Consider the following 21694-nt stretch of genomic DNA (forward strand, 5'->3'; position numbering starts at 1 on the left):
ACTGAACCTTCTTGTCTTGAATAAATCGCTGCAGTACCGTGCTGTCCTCTCCCACAAAGAATGAAGACACAAAGCCAAGTATTACCAAGTGTTAATTTAAATACTTTGGATTCTGGACAAATGACAGATGCAAAGTGGAAAATAAATAACATTCACTCTTTCTCCAGTTCTGAAAAATACAATATATTGTGGTACAATATTCACAGTGGAGTGTGTTGCTGGTAACAAGTAACAGCTCTTTGCAGAGCTGCCAAAAACTTTTTTTTAAAATTATTTATGACAAAATACTAAAAAATAAGAATGATACTAAGAAAGTCAAATATCTTAATATTATGTATCGATTTAATTCAGAAGGTTTGAGGAGCGATGTTTAAGAAAAGATTTACAGTAGTGCTCCAGAGTTGGGAAGAACCTCAAAGATGGTTTCTGACATTAGAAGGTCTGAATGGTGTGGAATGCTTGTATGAAGCGTTGGGGTGACGGCAGTTGCACACACTGCAGGCTGAGGACTTTCAGCCCTGGCAGATCCTGAGGTCATTGGCTTTCTTTCGAAGTTGCGCTAAGAGATCTTGAAGCTTGGCATCAAGTCCTTCAAGCTTTGTCGATTTCTGAACAATCTCATCCTGCAACCCCCTCAGGGAATCTGCTTTGCCTGCAAGACAATATAAGTATAAGAAAATGATCAGGATCAAATAAAACACTGCAGACTAATTGATCGTCATCTCATGTGAGCAGAGCTCCAAAGGTCACTTTGTCATTCTGCTGAATATGGGGTTTTAATCACCTGTGGCAATATACATTCTACATGTGGATGACACATATTTCATAATTTAGATGCAATCTCTTTAAATTATGTGTAGACCAAGAAAAAATCTTTTTTCCAGCTTTCTTCGCATCTTTTTACGTTGTGCCAGAGCTCACCGACAGTGGGTGAGTTGTTCATTTTGGTACAAGTTTGGACTTGATTCAAGTATGATTAGCTTAGGCAACAAGGTCAAGTGGTAAGAGTTCTGAAAAGATCTTCAGAAAAGCTCCCTCTGACATTTGTCTGCACTCAGGTGTCACTTAAAAGACTTTCTTCCTCAGAGGACTTGCTACTAAATAAGGTCCAGTAGGTCCTTTCATGTGAAAGTGAATGGGCCCATTTAAACAAACAAAACAAACGTGCTTATGTTACCTTCCATAGTGTTCAACATGTTTTCAGTAGTGTTGGCCAGAGCTCCAGCATCCTCCTGCAGCTTTGCCAGTCGATCCTTCACTGGCCCTGCCTCACCACCAGGCTCACTGGGTACAACCTGATCCTTAAGACGTTCCAGCTGCTTCTCCAAAGACAACAAGTCCTGCACACACACACACACACACACACACACACACACACACACGTATCAGTGCATGTATATGCTGTATATCCAGTGTCATTTATACTTCTCTACTCCATGTTTGTAACAAAAACTTCAATCCCCATGTTTTCATACATTTTCCAGGATGTCCTTTCAATCACCTACAGACCTTTGCACCTGACATGCACAGCACAAAAAGCCATCACTAATTTCTTCTCGGGTTTGTAAAATGTTTAGCGACATGAGCTCCTCTCAACTTTGCCGTTTAAGATGTTGGCGTGTGCAAACAGCTTAAATCGGAGCCCTTACTCCAAGTCCTGATTCTAAATGAAGCTACAGTAGAACAGCTCACCTCATCTGCAGCAGCTGCCTCATTCTGTGCTTTGTCTGCATTGTCCTGAGCATCTTGAGCCTGCTGGCTTCCATTCTGCAGCAGGTCTTTGAGCTCATCCAGTTGTGGTTTCATCGGCTTTATCAGTGTTGATACATCGTCCAAAGCTTTCTCTGCTGGGGTCAGCTGGTCCATGGCCTGCACGAAGAGAACCACACTCAGTAATGCACTACAGGCAGCTTCTATTGAAATAATGGAGCTGCAACATCATCAATAGTTTGCTGTAAAGATGCTTTTTTTTTTTTTACCTTGGTTAGGGTGTTGGTCAGGTCTTCCATAATATCTGTGATGTTCTGCACTTTTTCCTCTAGGTTAGAAAAGGTGTCCTCTGCTGAGCTGAAGTCCTCAAGCAGCCCATCCACATCAGCCTTTACTCCCAACGCAGTGTCCCTGTAAATGTGCAACAAGACAAAACATGTTTTACACCAGTTTAACATAGACGTAATAGCGCATTCAAGAAACATCTATTAAGGAGAAGGAGTATTTTTATATTTGACCCCAAAATCTATTTCTGTTTTGTAGACTATGATACTAAAACTTAAAGTTATTGTAACAACAGTGGAGTGTAGTGGCCCACCTGGCATCCCGGGCTTCCTGCAGCAGTTTCCTGGCCATGTCCAGTTGTGGCTGAGCTTCCTTCAGCACGGTTGTGCTGTCTGGAAGACTGGCTGACAGACTCTTCAGCTCCTCTAGCTTTCTCTTCAGACTAGCCAGGTTGAGAGGCAGCTTGGCGTTAAGGATCCAGTCACTTACCTCCTGGATTTGGGTCAGGTTGGACGATGGATCTGGACACACAGAAACAAGAAAAGTCATTAAGAATGAAATTTTCCTTCCATGTTATCAATCTACACTCTAGACTAAAACAAGAGTTACCTGACAGGAAGTCCTTGAGTTCTTTCACAACATCACGTGTGTCTTTTAAGTCTTGTTCCAGCTCACCTCTGGTCTGCTTCATTTTATCGGACAGCTTCTCTGCAGTTTCTCTGACCTGATTGGTTGTCTCCTGTGTTTTCTGGAGCTGTATGGGAATTAGCAGATAATGACGTTTATTATTCAAAAAATCCACAGCCACAGTAATATGCGTGTGAAGCTAACAGAGGTTAGATGAACACAGTGGTTGTACCTTCTCTGCAGCTTCTGTGATCTTCCCATTGAGCGTGTCCAGTCGGTCCTTCACATCCTTAGCATCAGCATCTGCCCTCTTGCTAAGAGGAAGGGCGCCCACACACCTTCCCCCTTTTTCACAAGGAGGGGTGCCCTCTGGTGGACACAAGTCTCCACCGTCGCACTGGAGAGGGGTGCAGGGCTCTGAGCGACTGCTGCCACACACCTGTCAAAAGTCGCAAACAGATGGTGATTTAATTTGAGTCCATATTATTCACAACAACTCAAGGCGATAACATGTCAAGGTCATGACCTTAAAGAATTACAGTGAAAATCAAAACAAATCCTTTTAAAAAAGGACTAGGTTGCTTTAAAGAAAAAAACCTCTCTAGCTACAGCTCTAACTACAAGTTAAAAAATAAAAGTTTTAAGCCTAATCTTAAAAATAGAGAGGGTGTTAGCTTCCTAAATCTGCTAGTTCCAAAGGGAAGGAGCGTGACAGCTAAAGGCCCCATTCTACTTTTGGTAATTCTAGAAGGGACAAGTAGCTCTGCAATCTGAGTGTAAAGTCGTCTATTGGGATAATATGGTACTAACTCAGATTTCTTAAGACACAATGCAGCTGGATCATTTAGGAAGCACATTTAGGGCGACTGTGGCACAGGAAGGTAGAGTGGTCGTCCACCAATTCCCCAGTTGTTGGTTCGATCCCCGGCTCCTCCGGTCTCGTGTCGAAGTGTCTTTGAGCAAGACACTGAACCCCCACCCTGCTCCCGGTGAGTGTTGGCCAGCTGCATGGCAGCTCCCCCATCGGTGTGTGTGATTGTGAGTGTAAATGGGTGAATAAGAAGCAGTGTAAAGCACTTTGAGTGTCAATAGGTAGAAAAGCGCTATATAAGTGCAGAACATTTACCATTTACGTAGAGATGTGAAAAAAATCTGTCACAAAAGAAGCACAAGAGCTGCCTTTCCATTCAACTATATAAGTTGATAAATTATTGTCTGGAGAAAGATCAACAGACACATTCCAGTCTGTGCTGTAATGTAATGTAGCAGTAAAGTCTGTTACCTGTTTGGCAACAGGGGTGAGGTCTGGTCTGGAGGCCATGCTCTGGTTCAGCTCGTCCAGATCTCTGGTGTTGGTTGGCTGTACTTGGTTTTGCAGGTCTGTAGTTTCTTTTCTGTTGTCAGTTGACTCCTTGACTGTGTTTTCGCTGGCATCTACTTTTTTGGCTGCATCCGTTGACTCACCATAAGCATTCTTGATGGTAGAAAATGCTCCTGAGCAAGACGGACAAACACATTTTGATTATTCATTAGACCAGTATACAATGTGAGTCACCCATCTTTGATGGTTGGTTGGTTGCTGGTTTGTTCGAGTATTGTTTTATTTCATTCATGCAACAAAATAATACCTGCAATCAGTTTGTTACAAATGTGTAGTAAGTATTAAAAGTATTAATGTGTGTTGGATTCTCACCTGCATTGGTGGGATCAGTGGTGGTCTGTATGGCATCTTTCTTGGCTTTGTACACAATTTTGAGGCTGTCCAGCAGATCCCACAATTTGTTCAGCTCTGTGTCCAGACCAGGAGTTCTCTCCAGGGGTGAAAGGTCATTGTTAACATTGTCCACCTGGTTTCTGTGAGTCAATAAGATGATTTGTTCAATTACACACCATTAAGAAAAAACATCATTTATTGAGTTTATCCAAGTGTTAGAATGGGTAGTGTTATGATGTTCACGAATATCTGACAAAACACATGCACAACAATGATGGAAAGCTTTTTAAGGAGCTTATTAGTGTTTTTTAAAAAAAAATTAGAATCACTTAAGAATGACATTTAAATAGTTTTTTCTTTATTAAGTAGCAGTCCCTTACCTGAGCTTGTCCAGCAGAGACAGAGCCTCATTGACCTGTCTGGTACTAATGGGTGGAAGGTCAATAGAATTCCGGATCAGGTGCAGCTTGGATTCCAGTTCCAGGATGTGAGACGCATACCTGTCGGGATCAACAGCACCTGTGGGGAATCTGAGGTTAAGTCTCTCCACAGTTACACTGAAGTTCCGTCTCTGTTCGTCCAGAGTGAAGAAACAGGATGGGCAAATATCACAGGCAGGGAAGGAGTCGCAGTGTCCTCGTCTGCAGGTGTCACAGCGAGTCCCGGTAACGCCTGCTTTACACAAACAGGCACCGGTCTGCTTGTCACAGACCCCCGGAAGGGTTCCTTCAAGGTCACACTGACAGGCTGTGAAGGAGGAGACAACAACTTTAGAAGAAGAGATATACAAATATAGGCACCAAATTGAATTCTTCAACATTCAAGTACTCAAACATTTAATGTGACTTTTAGTCCCAGAACTTTATTCATTAAAATATACTATTATGTTATAAAATCATAGTTGAATTGGTTTATAGAGTATGTTTTCAATTCCATGAACATAAAAATAATAAATAAAACAGCGCTTATTAACAGACTTATTAAAACAGCAAAGAATGAAAGATAGATATGTGTAGAGACATGGAATCAAATCTGCCCAACATAAAGTGAAATATGTGTGTCTGCTGCTTTTGTGTTATTTATTGTTGAACACACTTTGATCGTAATTGTTTTTACAGTTTACACAGTAACAGGCTCACGTTAGATAGTGACCACACCTACAGATTAGCAACCGATACAAGGGAATAAAAACAAAGTTTTAATATTAGGGAGTAACCTGTGACTGCAGGCTGGTAAATACAGGTTTAATGTGTCGTCTTTAACTACAAACCAGCAACCAACCAACAATCAAAGATGGGTGACTCACGTTGGCAGCCTAAGAGGGGGTCTCCGTATGTGTTCTCTGGGCACTCGGTACATGTTTGGCCTCTGAAGCCTGGTCTGCACTGACACTGACCTGTCACCTGCACAGAAGTAATCAGGGCATTTTAGAGTCATTACCAGAAGGACAAATACAAGCTGAAAGTTAACTTTGGCTCAAAATGCTTCTACTTATTTTCTAAGATGATCCAGAAACATGATATCTGCAACCTCTGAGAACAGTAACATTACAGCAGAACTGCCAACAGCAGCAGGACTGTGCCTATAAAGAACATTTCCTTTGACCTACTATGACCAATGTGTACATTCTGTAGAGGTTTTACCTGGTCACAAGTATCACTGTATGACCTGGTCGGGTCACATCGGCAGGGTTCACAACTTCGTGAATGGTAGGGTTTCCAGTAGCCTTTCGAACACACTTCACAGGTCAGGCCATGAAAATGAGCTCGACAGGGACATTGGCCGGTCACTGGGTCACAAGTATCTGACAGTGACCCCTCTGGAGAGCAGGAACACTCTGAGGGTTAAACCAGAGTACGGAAAAAGTGTTGGACACGTTAATCAGTCGCTACATGAGTAAAGTATGTTTCAGAAAAGATTTAATAGTTGGATTTTGTCAACCTACAAATCTTAAACACACACTGGTAATTTTAATATAAAACTATGTGTAGGTCCACATTTCCAACAGTTGTGATGTGGAGATGTTTGGTGACTCACTGGAGCAGCCCAGAGGGTTGGAGATGCTCAGGCCATAGTAGCCTCTCTTACAGCGGTCACAGCGAGGCCCCTCGACATTCAGTTTACACTGACACAACCCTGTGCTGTCTTCACACTGGCCCCCATTCACTGTCCCCTCAGCACTACAGACACAGCCTGATAACAAAACAGCAACACAAACACTCATCAGTCGAGTTGAGTCTCACCTTGGATTCATTGAATTTTAGTTCACTGATGAAGTACTTACGTAAGCAGGCATCAGGACGGTCCATTCTGCTGCGAGGGTTTGGTTGGTAGCCCGGGGCACACTGGTCACACTTTGGCCCTGCGGTGTGGTGCAAACAGCCCTCACACACACCTCCACTTCTCCGCCCACTGGCCTCGTACACCTCCAGGTCAAAATGACAACGCAGGGCATGGTTGTTGCACTCACATCCTGACAAGAGGCAGGATGTTAGGATGTTAGGATGTACTGCAGTTTAGTGCAGTCATCTAAGCCTCAATTGTTCTGCTCAAAAACGTTTTATTTATTTATTTTGTCCCTTCGGCTTATCCCGTGAGTTCAGTGTCGCCACAGCGGATCATCGTCCGCACGTTGATTTGGCACAGTTTTTACACCGGATGCCCTTCCTGACGCAACCCTCCCCAATTTCTACCGGGCTTGGACCGGCACTGCACAGCTGGGGAGAGGAAAGGGCTGTTGGGGGTTTAGTTTCTTAATCAGAGACACCTTGACATATAGCCGGGACCGTGGATCGAACCACTGACCCTGTGGTCTGTGGACGACTGCCTTTACCAACTGAGCTGAAATGTGGGCTCTAAAACTTGAAAGTATATTTATTATGCGATATGTTTTGGGATATGTTGCACTAAAGTACAACTGGTCTTTTGCTTGTCTGAGTAAAAAGTTCCATCTGTGTTTTTCTACACTCTGTGGTTTGAAATAAATTCACGATGGTGGTGACATTCGATGAATAAGAAGCGGGTGAAGTTTTACTTTTACAGGTGTGAGTGTTTCCCTCCTCTGCAGGTCTCCAGGGCAGATCATTGTAGAGATCATCGCAACGCTCACAGTTCACACCTGCTGTGTTGTGCTGGCAGTCACACTGAGGATTCACCTGCAAACAAGCAAAGGTAAAAAGCTTCATCAAGGGATAGTTAATAGACTTTATGGGTCAGTCATTAATGTTTTTTACACGTACAGAGTCAACGGATTGACTAAACAACTGTGTGCAACACTATCCCAGGAGATATTTTAAACTGAAATAAGTCCGATTATTATTAGTTTTCAAAAGGCGAATGGGAGGGCGGCATGATGGTGGCGTGGTAAGCGCTGCTGCCTCGCAGTTAGAAGGTCCCGGGTTCAAATCCTCAGCTGGAGATTTCCTGCCTGCTCCATCCCGTCCAAAAACATGCATGTTAGGTTAATTGGTGACTTTAAATTACCCATGGGTGTGAATGGTTGTCTGTCTGTGTATGTCTCTCAGTGTTTGCCCTGATATAGACTGGAGAGCTCTCACTCTGCTACAGCTGGGATTGGCTTCCTTCATGTTGTCAAGTCAAGCCAAGTTATATCCAGGACTCTCAGTCTCATGTCTGACTGTTCTAGATAACAAGATGTAGGATGTAAGTACAGCTGTTATTTAGTCTCAAAACATCCACACCACTGCGCACATACCTGTATAGTATCAGACAGGGGGTTGTTGTAGGTTTCTGGCAGGCATCGGTTGGCATGTCCATGGCACATGCAGCTGCCCATCACCTTCATTTCTTTTAGGGCATAAAACCTGCTGAGGGCTCTGCCTTGAATTCGTGGCACATCACCCAGCTCCGTCAGCCTCACCCTCAGACCCGTTAACCCGGACACATCTGTGGAAGGGACACTCGTCAGTCACTGAACTACAACCTTTCACCAAGTTTGTACTCCATCGGGATTGAGGGAGTCAGTTCTGCTAGCAGAATGCAGAAATACGTACCTTCAATTTTTTGGCTTTTGGGAACTGAGACGTAAGCAAACTGACGCAGAGGACTGAACTCGATCTGAAAGAGATAAATGTACATCATTTTTTCTCCATCACACCATGTGGTGGTGTTAGTTCAAACTCTTTTGTGCAATGTAAATGTCCTTTTCTACAGTACAAATGTTGTACACATGTCGAAACAAACGTTGGCCAGATGTTATGGTCACGAGCAAATTTAAATATTTGTCTTCTGCTGCAGGAAGACACTGGGCCATGTTATTCACAGTTACAATAAAACAAACCTAAACACTGTTAGTTTCTACTGCAAATGATATAATTATGATTAAAGAAAACAAAATATTGGAAATGATTATCTCAGACTGAAGACAAACTTACTGTGTGATCTTGGTATGGATTTGCTCCAAGAGAGGGCAGTGTGGTGCAGTATATCTCATCCATGGACAGAGGAGTCCTTGTGGACACACCAGGAAAGGCCTTTTCACAGTCTGTAGCCAAGTAGAGGGCAGGCTCCCAGGTCCTGCCATTATCCAGTGTCCTCTCTAAAACAAAGGCATTGGGACGAGGACCCTGCAGAACACATCGCAGGTGTAAAATTCACAAATTGAAGAATAAAACAATACAAACGCTCCATGTTTGTAATTCACTAACTGTAGTAGTGCAGACTGGGTTGTACCTTGAAGCTGAGCGTCAGGTTGTCCAGCTGGAACAGATTGCCAAGGTCCAACTGGAGAGTGACTGGACTCACGTCTACAGGAGAAACAAGCGGGATGGTAATTTCATCGCATACAGATGGTCACAGTAAAACCTCGACTTGCTTTACATTTACATTTAGTCATTTAGCAGATGCTTTTATCCAAAGCGACTCAATTTTCTAAAAGTTAACTGGATCCTGTCAAAGTCAGCTCAGAATGTCCTCCTACTGATTGAAAGTGAGGACCCCTTTAACTTTACCACCATTCTCATTTGGATTCGAAGACAGTGGAAAAGCTGTCTTTCTTTTCTTTCCTTTGCCCACCTTTCTTCGACTGCCACCATCTATCTGGTCCAGATGTGGAGAGGACATCCTGCACTGTGTGGGCCAGCTGACTGCTTGGGTTGCGGGAGTCACATGGACAACATTTCATCCTCCTCTGAGAAACAAACAAAAGAGACCCACAATAGAATCAGTAACAGTAATTTCCTGCAGCTACATTTCAGTTACCTTGTGACATTTGGTGACTCCATTTGTAGAATTGTGTCACTGCCAGTATCAAATATTTGTTTTCGAAACTGACCAATGGACCTGAGACCAACTTCTAAAATTACCGCTTTGCCTCCCTGCTGTTCCAGCTACTGTGGATGAGGTGGGTCACTATGCAGGTGACACAGAAAATCAACATGCTTCAGATACGAAGGCTCTTTATAAGTTTTTGTCCAGTATTCCGCTCTGTTCTAACCCACTGCAGCTGGAACATGCTGTGCTCTAATATCTGGATGAAAGTCATCCTCTCAAATATGAATCATTGAGCAATTTAGAAATATGTCTTTACCATTTAACTTTGTTTACCATGGAAAAGCTGCTCTCATCAACCACTACTATTGAATATAATCTCATATTCAATATAATATTGTTTTTTTAATCAAATCTCACAAAAATACTGAACATAAATAAAGTCATTTAGATATTATCTAAAAGGTTTTCTGACCTTTAATTCAGTCAGAGCACATGTGAAGTCTGCATGTCCATGTGCAAAGATATGCAAATTTATTCAAACATCAGAGTTTTGACTCAGATTAGATGAATAATGGCCAGATTACCGATTACAGTGTCCTTTTCATGTTTATTATGATGTTTGTCCACAGCTGATGAGCCATGTGCTATTTAAAAAGACACGCAGTATGTGTAGGACTGTACTGTCTGTGGACACTTTCTCACATATATAAGTGTGGACACCACAGACAACTGGGCCACTGCTTCGACCCACTAAGTCAATATTAAGTAACCCCCCCCCCCCCCCATGCTGGGTACTCTGGACATAGCTGCCACTCTGGCACACAGAGCTCGGCTTCTTTCCATGTAGGGAAAAGTTCCCTCAGGACTGCTGATTGTTACAACATAAAGACCAAAGTTTTTCCCTCCAGCTACGTGTCTCGGCTCAGTCACTCACATTCGAACATAACATCTAGAGTTACAATCCCTTTTTTCCAGTAAGGTTGCTCTCATGGCAGGAGCTAGTTGTTAGATGCATGTAGTCTTATTCCCAAAACACAAAAGGGTTTAGAATTGGGCTTTAATTGTTTCCGAGATATTTAAAGCCCCACTTTTCTCCTCCATTGAATATGAGTACTTGTAACTTGAATGTAATTCTGACATATATTTCAGATTTGACCCAGTCTAGTTATTCTGTAATTTATTCTATTGAAGAGTAGACTGGTCTTTTGGACGAGTGCCCCTATATTAAGAGTCACTGACAATAGGCTGCATGGACCTAGAAAAGTCGCTGTTCTGTCTGGACTGATAACTGGTTCAGCAAAGTGAAGCAGGCTGTGCTGGCAACATTAAATGATGGTGTTTATGAATAAAGGAGCTACAGACTATGACAGAGATATGGTTTAAAGTTAAATGCATGTCATTGCACAGTTCTGAGGATTTCTAAGGTGCTGGTGATGACTTTAAATTAATCACAGTTTTGCTGCAATTCTCTATTTTTGATAATAATATAAATGTGCAAGCCACACTTCTCCTACAACGCTGACAACACAAAATCAGTGTCAAGAAATTAATAGAATTTTTAAATCATTTTTGAGTGTCTGTGCTTTGAATGTCCAAAATATGACTTAGCATTCTATGCTATTATTTTGCTTTTATCGGAATATCCCCGACACACTGAAACATGTGTTCTACGCTGGGGAAATGTTCTTCTTCGTCCTGATTCCACAGTGAAACTATCAAATCTTTTCACACTGTCTTATGGTAAGAACTGAATGTCTTTAATATTCAAAATGTTAAACAGAGACAAACTGAACCGCTTATCACTAGATCAGCTAAACAGCATCCATTCAAAAACATCAGTCTATGTTATGGAGGATATACAATTTCTAAAAGCAATTACAAATCTTCATGTTACATTCCATTTTCCCATATGACAAGATAGTCAAGATAATCTAAAATTTCACAAGCCATTTCCTTTCTTATTTGCCATTTGTCCAGAATTGACACAAAGTCATCAGGCTTTAGACCAAGTGTTCCTGCAGATGTTTGAACAGCTTTTAAACCACATCTGTTCTCTGTGTGGAACAGTTTGTAACAGACTAGTGTTCATCATCTTGTTGTAGTAGATCTAGTTTGATCAGTTGCTGATCACATTTAACATCTACTCATTTTAGCGAATCCATTGCATTTTTATGATTGTTGTGAAGTTTTGTTGCACAAACGTTTGACTTTGAACGAAACAAACAAGCAGGTTCTCCAGCTTTAGGTCTTCATGCTGAGCTCCGCATAGCTAATGACTGGATGCAGAGTCATCCAATTGCTATCAGTGCACAGCAGGGTGATAAAGCACAACGTACAAGATGCGACAAGGTGTGTAACGACCACGAGGGCTTTCATCTTTATCACTCCTGGTCTTTATTGGTCGTCATGTGTGTTTGTGTGATTGTTCCTATGTGTCAGTGCTGAGCTACAGCTGAGTGTTTCTGCCCCTCCCTGTCTGGACAAGGTGCACCTCAGGTAATAAAAAAAAAAAAAAAGGGAAAGCGTTGCTCAGTCTAAGAGAGAGTCACACCTAACACAAGAATCCAGGCCCTGCGGCAGATGACAACACAGCACACACATACACTATACAGTTACGTAAGAGCAACAAACACTTTGCTTGGTCGTTTATGTTGGGTGTGGATCCTTTGATGTACGTGGTGTGGTCTCCAATAAGACCACTGATTTAATCAACTCCAGTTACAACAGAATATGTCGATGGTATTGCAGAGAACAGTACTCAGTACTACACCTATGTTTTACTTTGATGGCTTTTGCGAAAAATCCAGCTTTTGTTTGTCCCTGCACTACTTTTCTGAGAAACTGCTACATCTTCCAAATGCATCTGGAAGCTTGATGTTCTAGTTACTTAACACTTCCGTTTGATTTTACTTTCAACATCTAGGACTACATATGGGGACATTTTATTGTACTGAGACCTGCTGTGCTATTCAGCTCCAGTTGAATATAAATGTTTGCATCCCCACTGATACATTCATTAAAAATGTTCATAAAAGCAACTTTAATTTTTCAACTTTTCCATTTGCTGCTTTTCTCCCAATATTGAGCAAAAAAAAAAAAACAAAAAAAAACATGTCATATTACAACATTACAGGCTTGACTGTTTCTTATCAAATGTCCTCTGCTCTGGACAGTTAAAGTCATGTTTCAAAATCCACATTTTTCCTAATAACGGGAGTTTTGTGCCGAACCAGCAGATAGGCTGGTGACTGCCTTCTCAGACGTTGGTCAAAGATTACAGTTGCAACATGATGCTTTGGCTCTGAAATCAGACTGTTTCACAAAGAGACGGCAGGCAGTCCAGCCAAGACTGACACAGCCTCCATTGTGCAGGTCCGTCTGTTCACCATGACCTCTACACCACACACCCCCTGACAGTGCCACTTGTACCACTTGTAGGCCACGCATCCACGCATGGCTGACTGATATGGATTTTTATGTGTGCTGCCATTAGAATTGACGCTGGAACTGTCTGTTTCACAAACTATAGCTTAAGAGCGAAGTTTCTATACATCTTTAACTAAAATAAATGCAGCTTTGATCTGCAGAGAATTCTCCATTAGTCTAAATGATTACTGTTATGACATATCCTTTAAACACGGGCCTCCTACCTGTAGGTATGGGGTGCAGAAAACCTCGGAGCCAGTGACGCCACAGGTGGAAGACGCATGGAGCTGGTGAGACCTGCCGAGGAGCAGGTTACGGACGGGTGGGTAACAAGCCCCCCGAGAGCAGTCAGTCTGGGCCTGTGATACTGCAGCTATGGCTGTCAGGGGGAAGAAATTGAAATGAAATGCAATGTTAACATTTAATTATGATTCATCAGTAACAATGTCTCGGGACATAATGTAGTGGCAGAGCTTAAAACATACAGTTACGGGAAGGACCGTTCACTTAACCGTGGCCTTTCTCTGGGATCATTGCCCAATTTTTTTTTTTTTAACTACAGCGGATGAACTTCATACATGAAAACAATGTTTTATATATATATTACTACCTGAACAATGGGTTTTATGAGCCTTTTTCTTAAAGGACAAACTAATGTTGGAATATCACAGTAGCCAATATTGATTATCAAGTGGAACATTTGCAGCACATTTCTTGTAATCAAACTCACTTTTGCACAGACGTGACACACACTTTACAATTTCTTCTTCTTTGTAGGTTACATGGTCTCTATCAGAACTACTATGGTTCTTTTCTGCATTTTATTATATTCTCCTCTTATCTCACATCTCTGTGAAACATGTTAATAGTCTTAATTATTTTAGGACTAAAGAGAAAGTGAACTGAACCATTGAAGTAAAAGAATAAAAAGAGGAGGGGAATCTTACCAGCTAGTAGTAAAAGTATTCTCATATTGTGATCCTCCTATGAAGAAGTCTGGAGCAATGGAGGAAAACAAAGGAAAAAGCTAAATATCAGCAAACACAAACGAAACTAAAGCCAGCGGATCATTTTTCCGACCGTGAGACTCACCTGGAAGTCAGTACTCTCTCAGCTCTGTTATCAGCTGCTTTCAAGTGTGTGTTGCTGCCTGGCTGCTGCTTTATAAACACAGGCTCACCTGGATGGTATGATGCAGTGTGTGTCAGAGTCACACCCTTCGCCACCACTCCCTTCCCTCCATGAATCAACAAACACATCTACAGACATGCATGCAGACATATGTAGACACAACACAAACGCAGCTCAAAGCTCCGAATAATAAAAAGTTATTTTAACCTCGCAGCTCAGGTCACTTCATCTGCTTGTTAAACTAACTACAGACCCCAGGACAATTGGGGGGGGGGGGGGTTCTGTGTCACCTTAATACTGTGGCCAGAAGTAGCTGGGAATCAAACCCCCAACCTTGCAGTAAGTGGACACCAGTATGTGGTGTTCAAGAACGCAACAGAGGCTGGTTGTTTCCAGTTTTTTGTACCTCAGTTTCCACGGAACAGTCCCATCGAGTAAATAACTTGACACAGTACATAACTAAATGAGTTTGGACTTAGGTTGGACTTGGACTAAACTGGTGTAAGGTACTACAGTATGTGTAAAAGCCTGAGTCCCTGTCTCATGTTCACATTCCTGCATTTTGCTGATACACTGAAGCTCTGCTGATATTTCAAGTCTTTCATGAATCCAAGGTTTCTTGTGTTCAGCCTTGTTAATTGTTTAAGATTTTCTTTGTGAGCGATGGAACACTTTAAACTCCAAACTCAAAAAGGGGAACTTTCTGAATAAAACACTTCATTGACAGTTGCACTTTTGATGGACCACTGGGCCAATAACTCCTGGGACCAACACATTCTCATCGCACAGCTTCAGATGATGACACTTCTTAAGGCTTCGAATTGCGCTGCTTTTTTACACCGCAGGTACAGGTAACACCACCATTTGACGCCATTTTACATTCACACACTGGGTTGGGGTCGGGGAAAACAACTTCAGACTAAAGTTAAGGTAGAAGACAAAATATATATTCGGAACAATCACCAATAAAGTGCACAACAAGATTTACTGGGAAAGTCCTGTGTCTTCCTCCGCCACCTCTCTTTGTATACTACGTCATTGCTTTAGGTGAAAAATAAAAGGGTTTCTGTTGTACTTCACTGACAGACCCCGTGTATAGATCTCGAAAGCAAGCAGGTACCTCAAGCATCAGCATTCATGGACTGAGTGGCACTTTTTGACACCTGGGCAATGAGAACAGGCTGGTCATTAGATACAGTAGAGCTCTAATGTATCAGTACCAGTACTGTGAAAAGTATCATCAAAACCTAATCAAGATAAACTAAAATATTTAAAAACATAAACAGTACAGAGATACACACCATAAAACAGTATTTGTTGCATATTGTAGTATTTAGCATGAATTATAGCAAACAATATTAAAAACATCGCACAGGCATTTCAGAACATTTTGATGTTCTGCTGTTGTTCCCACCACTAAACAACAGGGCAGTTTAAGAGAGTCCGGTGGAAACTGCCGGAGCTTTCATCATTTGTACTCAGTGTTTTAATGTGAACACAGTGGACATATTGCACTAGCTGTTTTCCACAACAGTTCCTTGTCACACAAAGTGTATATGTCCAGAGACAAAGTGCAAGAAGTGTGTACTGATCTGCAATCACTTCATATTTTATTTATTATTTTTTTAAATAAATGAAGGCTGAACAACAGCAGCTACTTTTTAATCTGGAGAAGAAACACTCATGAACAGACATTCATCCCCCCCCCAGACAGGACACATGCCCTGAGGGTATGTGTTCAAGCTTTGGCCGGCTGTGTGGTAACTGCAGATCATCACCTGTGTGTAAAGAAATAGCAGCCTGAGGGCCAGCTGAACACACACCTCATGCTTTTCTCTATTCTACGCAGACACACTGAGTAACTTCAAGTACAGGGTGTGTCTTCTGAGTCAACCAACATGTGCGCACGCACACACACAGACACACACGCACGAACACACACAGACACACGTATTACTGTGCAGATACAACTTCAGACATGTACCGTCTCGCCTTCAATCGCTTTGGAGAGCTGTGATTTATTTCTTAGCAACAGCCTGGAGTTTCCTCTTTTTCAAAACTTGGTTACAGGAAGACAGAGTGAAGGCTGCGTCACTGAAGCAGCTTTTATCATACGGTGGTCAAAGAGGCCAGTCTAAACACTTCTGCAATCAAAACCAGCGTGTGTGTACAATAAATTCAATAATAAATGAAAAATAAAACTTGTTCTGGCTGCAGCTTCTCCAGCATTTTTGTAGAGCTGCAAACCTAAATCTGAACTGATTGAATTAACATATCACCAAATGAGAACATTATGCACCCGGCACGTGGCCAAGAGATGTCCTGGATGGGTCCAGGCAAGATTAACTCACTTACCTAATCAGATTCTTTTTGCAATGATTGTGAATATGATTGTGGAAACGTAGTTACTATGTTATGGCTAATTCAAAGTCTGGAATCTGAGCATAGGCAGAGCCTCCAACAGCTGCTGTGACATTGTGTGCACTTACAGCAGTATACAGCTTTGGCATCTCATGCACTAAATGTCAGCTCCTCAGTGTCCCTCTAAAGTTCCTTTAGAACACAAAGATTACTGTTAAAGATTTACAAATGCCTCACCACATTACAAAAGCTTGACCCAAAATGAAAATACAGATGTTTCTTCTGAAAAATTAAATGTAAATAGTTGAGGTGGCCATTGCTGGAAGTGATACAGATACTCATGGCTACGTTGGATTGAAGGTTTTCCCAGGTTCCTTCCAGTAATATTTAAAATGAATAGAAATTTCCCATCTCCAAGAACATGAATATCCAAGCTGTTTGTCTCCCTCCTGACCTCTTGTGGTCCTGGCTCTCAGAGCCTCATTCTAGATCTTTCTGGATCCCTGTGCCTCGGAATTCCCAGCCTTCTGCTTGTCTCCCTCCCCCCTCACTGTGTTCATGCCATCTTTGTATCACTCTCTTCCTGTGTGTTTCTTCCTTCTCCTATATGTGGATGCTTGGGTTCCTGGGTGTTTGTGTAGTCTGTTGTCTTGTGGTGAGGACATGTGGCTCAGGTTCTGTCTTTTCCAGCACATGAACGTTAATTGACACTATCTCTGATTAATTTTCTTATATGTATATTTGTATACATATAAGGAAATCTATCCAAAGTCCCCATAATCAAAACAAGGGACCCTTCTTGCAAAAGCCATAGTTCAGATTACCTGAATGAAAGATTCCAGATGAAAATCTATAGTATCATCAGTTATGGCTGCAGAACCATTGTTGACACTAAGTTTGTGAAGATTCATAAACCACAAGAAAAGCAGATTTTCTGAAGTCAAAATCATCACACATATAGTGTAGTTATTAATGGAAATGACTATCACCGCTGGAAACTTCCCCAACAGCAGCAAACTTTAGTCCTGTGTTCTAATAACACATACATGTTGTGTTCATCAATTTAAAAAGTTGGTTGATCGTTAGAAAAGCCACAGATGAAAACATTTTTATGTGATCCCAAACGTTTGTGCACTATATTATACTCAGGTACTTTGTTTTTGGATAAAAAATAAAATCAGTTGTGTGACTTTCAAAAAATCTAGACTAAAACAACCATTTCAAAGGAAATGTTATTGATTATTGATTCTTTAAAATGTTTTCTATTAGCATTTTTCTAAAGTAAGACACCAAAAACCTTGGTGAAGGCCAATAACAGCCAACTTGACTTGTCCTTACAGCAAATGCAGAGGTGATGGTTATAATGATGGTTAATGTAGGCATCCATCACAGTGAGGCAGCCTGCACAGAAGCAGACTTCTGATTAATTTATTTAGTCATTTCTTGCTGTTTCTAGTTACAACTGTGTTTGGTACGGATTTAAGAAGCATTTGATTGGTCCAATAAATTAGAATAGGTAAGTTTACACAAGGTATAAAGTTCAAAACTGCTATATTTAGAAAGGTATTTCAGAGCAGAACAGACAGGTTAGTCACATTTTTATTTATTTATAACATCTTTTATTTTGAGGACTAAATGTTTGAAGCCCCTCTGTGTGCCAGCACGGGTACAGAGAATTAGGGGACAGTGTTCCTCTGGTGATTTACGACAAACTTCTTTGTGCTTTCTCTGCTGCTGTGTGTTTGTCACCACCATGAGTGTGTGTGGTACGTGCGGTCGACTCTGGGCATAGTTCACAGCAGCATCATCAGTCTGGCAGCAGGTCTAACAGGGTTTACACAACCTTTCCCCTCATTCAGTGAGTGTTAATGTAGAAGATTAACATAGACTCTATAAGCGGATGGGAAAACCCGTTGTGACTTTTAGCCTACCAGCTCCCACACTGCACCACCATGACAACAAACAACTGGGGACCCATGTGTGGGGACATTATTCCTGTTGACCTTTTGTTTTCTTTTTGGTTTTTGATCTTGTCTACACATCTATCAGTTTACTACTCTCTGAACACTTCTCCACAGAAGATCACTGACTAAATCACTGTCAATTATGACACGAGCTAATGTTGCTTATTGTAGGTCTATTCAATTTTCCTCACATTATTATGCAGCATTATATCTGCATATTTGTTGTCCTAGTTGCAAAAGTTTAATGTTCGGCTACGATAATGCAAAGAGGCGGTAGAAGTACACAAGCTCAACACTCACTTAAAAGTACAGGAGTACTTGTCAGAATAAGTAGATGTCAAATGAATGTAGAAATGCCATTTCAAATTATTTTCTGAGGTAGAAGTATTAAGCAAATGTTTAAAAAGTACCTAAAGTGTCAAAAGTACAGGTCCTCCTCCAAGAAAACAGTGTATTTTAAAAACTATAGAATTGACAAGTCTGGTCCAGATTTGTTTGGCAAAAATTTGTTAACAGTGTAATAAGTCTAAAGACACACGCACACACACTGACACAAACACACACACTGGGTCAAAGTTTCTACTTGAAGCCCTGCAGTTTATTATTCAGCTGCTGGCACTGTGGGGGTGGAGCGTGTGTGGCTATAAAAGAGTACAGCACATAGTAAAGGTGTGTACTTACCAAAAACCTGAACTGGAGCTTTGTGAACGTGTGACGAGAACAATCGTCTAACTTCATCACAGTAAGTTTTTTGCTGCTGAAAACATCAGTATGTTATGCTGCATGTTAAACACAGCTGTTACCTTTTTCTCACATAGCAATCGCGCTTTGGTGCTGAGTTTTAATAGTTTTTAATAGATTCTTTTTTATATTTATTTTTGACTGAAATGTAAGTTACAATTTTACAGTTTCCATGACTAATGGATTGTGTGTCATGTGTACATCCAGTGGTCAGTTTGATTTCTCACTGGGTCTTTTGGCTGCAACTTACTGCACTAAGAAGTTTCCCACAACATCTTCATTTTTAATTTGAATTGGCTTATTGCACCGACACTGGCTTATGAGAATATTTAAAAAGCTAGAACATCTGCTGTTAATTGTATTTTCATGTTTTGCTTATTTAATCCCAACAGGTCTGTCCAACATCAAAATGGACAACATGCAGGAGTTGATCCCATTTGCCAAAGAGATGCTGAGTCAGAAACCCAGCCGGGGTCTGCTGAAGGTCTACCTGGTGGGCTCAGTGTTTGCAGTACTGGGGACGGTCATAGGTTTGGTTGAAACTGTGTGTCACCCCTTCTCCTCTGGTGAGCCAATGGATCCAGAGATGCTCCTCTTGCTGACCCAGGAGCAGAGAACTGTTGAGGCAGAGGCACAGCGCATTGTTGAAGGCCAGAAGGTGGTGGCAAAGGAAGAGGAGCAGGAGGAAGAGGAGCAGGAGGAGGACGGGGGAATGACTCATAAAAATGGAGCAGCGACCCAGGACACGACCCTCTCCAAGAATCATAGACTATGCCAGCGAAGTGTGGCCAACAGGCTGCACGCTTCCTAAAGCTAAAGGGGTCAAACTGAGTAACCTGACAGACGTATTAAAGACCTGGTCCTGCCACACCACTGAGTTGTGCAACAGACTGAAGCTCAATAGAAAGCAAAATGAAAAGTGTCTCAGCTGCTTGCCATTCTGTGCTACTTATTAATGATGCCTTCAAGTGCAGTGTTATAGTTCTCCTTTATGCAGAGGGCTACACGAGAGACCCTCGGAGCCTCAGATGCAGCTTGAAAGAGTCAAAACTTTCGGACAGGCCAACTTTGTTCGAGCATAGAAATCATATCAGCAAATGCTAAGGAGTGTAAACTAACTTGAAATTAGGAATTTATGAGGATTTCTTGAAAGCAGTGTGGAGTTGAGAATTCGACTGACTGCAGACAGTTGCTGTGCAGCGCCATCTGTTGTCTATATGTTTAAGTTCCACTCCACCCATGTAATCAAAGAGGAACCTTTTTGTAAATAATATGCTATGTGCAAACTGTAAATATACTGTTTTTTTCATACCGATAAAGTTCACTTTATTTATTAAGTCTGTGTTTCCTCTGATTTGATTTCTTCATAAAAAATGTCCAGCTTACTAAATATGATAACAAAGTGAGTCGTCGTATAGTTTCATCTGTTGTTGTTATAATATCTGGAAGTGTCATATACTTTGATAACAGAGTGGCTTCACATTGACGACTGTTTGCAAACAGAAAATTAATAATTAATTAGCTGGAGTGCACCACGAACATTTGTGTGCATGGGGGAAAAGTCTTGTTGGGCTTCCTGGTAGCTGGAAGAGGCCTCACTTAGGCTTTTTTTTTTTTTTTTTTTTTTTTACTGTGGTTCATGTCCCTTTAGTGATTTTGTAGTTTTAAGATGTGGACGATTTTTTTTTTTGCTTTGGAAAGGAAACTTAATTTCACAATAAAAGGGTAATTATTCAGTCATTTATTGCAAAATACAAAATAATTTCAATTTAATATATGTTTTATTAAATTATGATAGTAAACACATAAATAGTAATAATCAGTTGTAAGGCCAGGGCCTTTAGGCTGCAGTACTGTTTAGTGCAGGTCAATGAGTTAATGCTAGTTATGTTAATGTTATTACTCCCATGTTTAAAAAGTCAGTGAACAGTCTGTGATGTAACATTTTCTGTGAACATTCATAAAAAGCAAAACTGACAGCAACCTAACTTATTCTAAACCAGACTGTTCACAGTGTCTGTAGTTAACTGTACTTAAAGAGCATGGAAACCAATTCCAAACCAAACCAAAATGCTTGCTAATCAAATGCACAGTTAAAAATTTTTTTACACAACTAAAGAAAACCAGTATACAGCACATTAAAAGTTGATTCCAGTTACACTTTTTACCAACAAAATTCCTTCAGGTTAACTGTAATGTGTATGTTCCATACAACACATTTCTTTGAACTGAGACAACTAATGTCACTCGCAGTTTTGTAGCTTCATTTACTTCATTATTGATCTAGTTTCATTGTTAAAATGATGCAAATCAATTTTCACTTGTGTGGCTTTAGTAGTTCAAATGTCATTGTAATACGTGACTTTCTGTTTCAGTCACAATGTCTTCAATAATGATGTGTTTATTATATACTATAACTACTAAGGTAAGCTTTTAAAATCATCAGGCTCCCCATCCCCCACCCCCTCCCATCTCTTTTTCTTTCTCCTTGCTTAGCTATAAC

General features: G+C 41.1%; 2 protein-coding genes across 2 annotated transcripts; one reads left to right on the forward strand and one right to left on the reverse strand.

The window, feature by feature from the left end:
* Positions 1 to 74: 74 nt before the first annotated feature.
* Positions 75 to 14173, reverse strand: lamb3 (laminin subunit beta 3). The gene is made up of 23 exons (XM_067505356.1): positions 14087 to 14173; positions 13942 to 13990; positions 13219 to 13373; positions 9371 to 9485; positions 9029 to 9102; positions 8731 to 8922; positions 8350 to 8413; positions 8052 to 8242; positions 7371 to 7491; positions 6621 to 6809; positions 6374 to 6529; positions 5980 to 6173; positions 5643 to 5739; positions 4717 to 5083; positions 4316 to 4476; positions 3905 to 4116; positions 2855 to 3061; positions 2605 to 2749; positions 2309 to 2516; positions 1980 to 2121; positions 1693 to 1869; positions 1178 to 1340; positions 75 to 652 (listed from the first exon to the last, which is right to left on the reverse strand). Exons 2-23 carry the CDS (start codon positions 13964 to 13966, stop codon positions 513 to 515), a joined length of 3495 nt encoding a protein of 1164 aa, XP_067361457.1. The 5' UTR covers positions 13967 to 13990; positions 14087 to 14173; the 3' UTR covers positions 75 to 512.
* A 4874-nt stretch (positions 14174 to 19047) lies between these two features.
* LOC137127973 (G0/G1 switch protein 2-like) lies at positions 19048 to 20528 on the forward strand. Its single transcript, XM_067505570.1, has 2 exons — positions 19048 to 19192; positions 19584 to 20528. The coding sequence occupies exon 2, from the start codon at positions 19601 to 19603 to the stop codon at positions 20000 to 20002; it is 402 nt and encodes a 133-aa protein (XP_067361671.1). The 5' UTR covers positions 19048 to 19192; positions 19584 to 19600; the 3' UTR covers positions 20003 to 20528.
* The last annotated feature ends 1166 nt before the right edge of the window (positions 20529 to 21694 follow it).

Source organism: Channa argus, chromosome 5 (assembly GCF_033026475.1).
Source record: "Channa argus isolate prfri chromosome 5, Channa argus male v1.0, whole genome shotgun sequence".
Taxonomy (NCBI): domain Eukaryota; kingdom Metazoa; phylum Chordata; class Actinopteri; order Anabantiformes; family Channidae; genus Channa; species Channa argus.

Bases quoted from the DNA above. Each gene is read 5' to 3' on its own strand.
- lamb3 (XM_067505356.1), bottom strand. From the start codon at position 13,966: ATGAGAATACTTTTACTACTAGCTG. The intron at 8,923-9,028 runs GTACAACCCAGT...TGTGTTCTGCAG, and splicing joins ACCTGACGCTCAGCTTCAAG to GGTCCTCGTCCCAATGCCTT. The intron at 6,174-6,373 runs GTGAGTCACCAA...TTTAACCCTCAG, and splicing joins CAACCCTCTGGGCTGCTCCA to AGTGTTCCTGCTCTCCAGAG.
- LOC137127973 (XM_067505570.1), top strand. From the start codon at position 19,601: ATGGACAACATGCAGGAGTTGATCCCATTTGCCAAAGAGATGCTGAGT.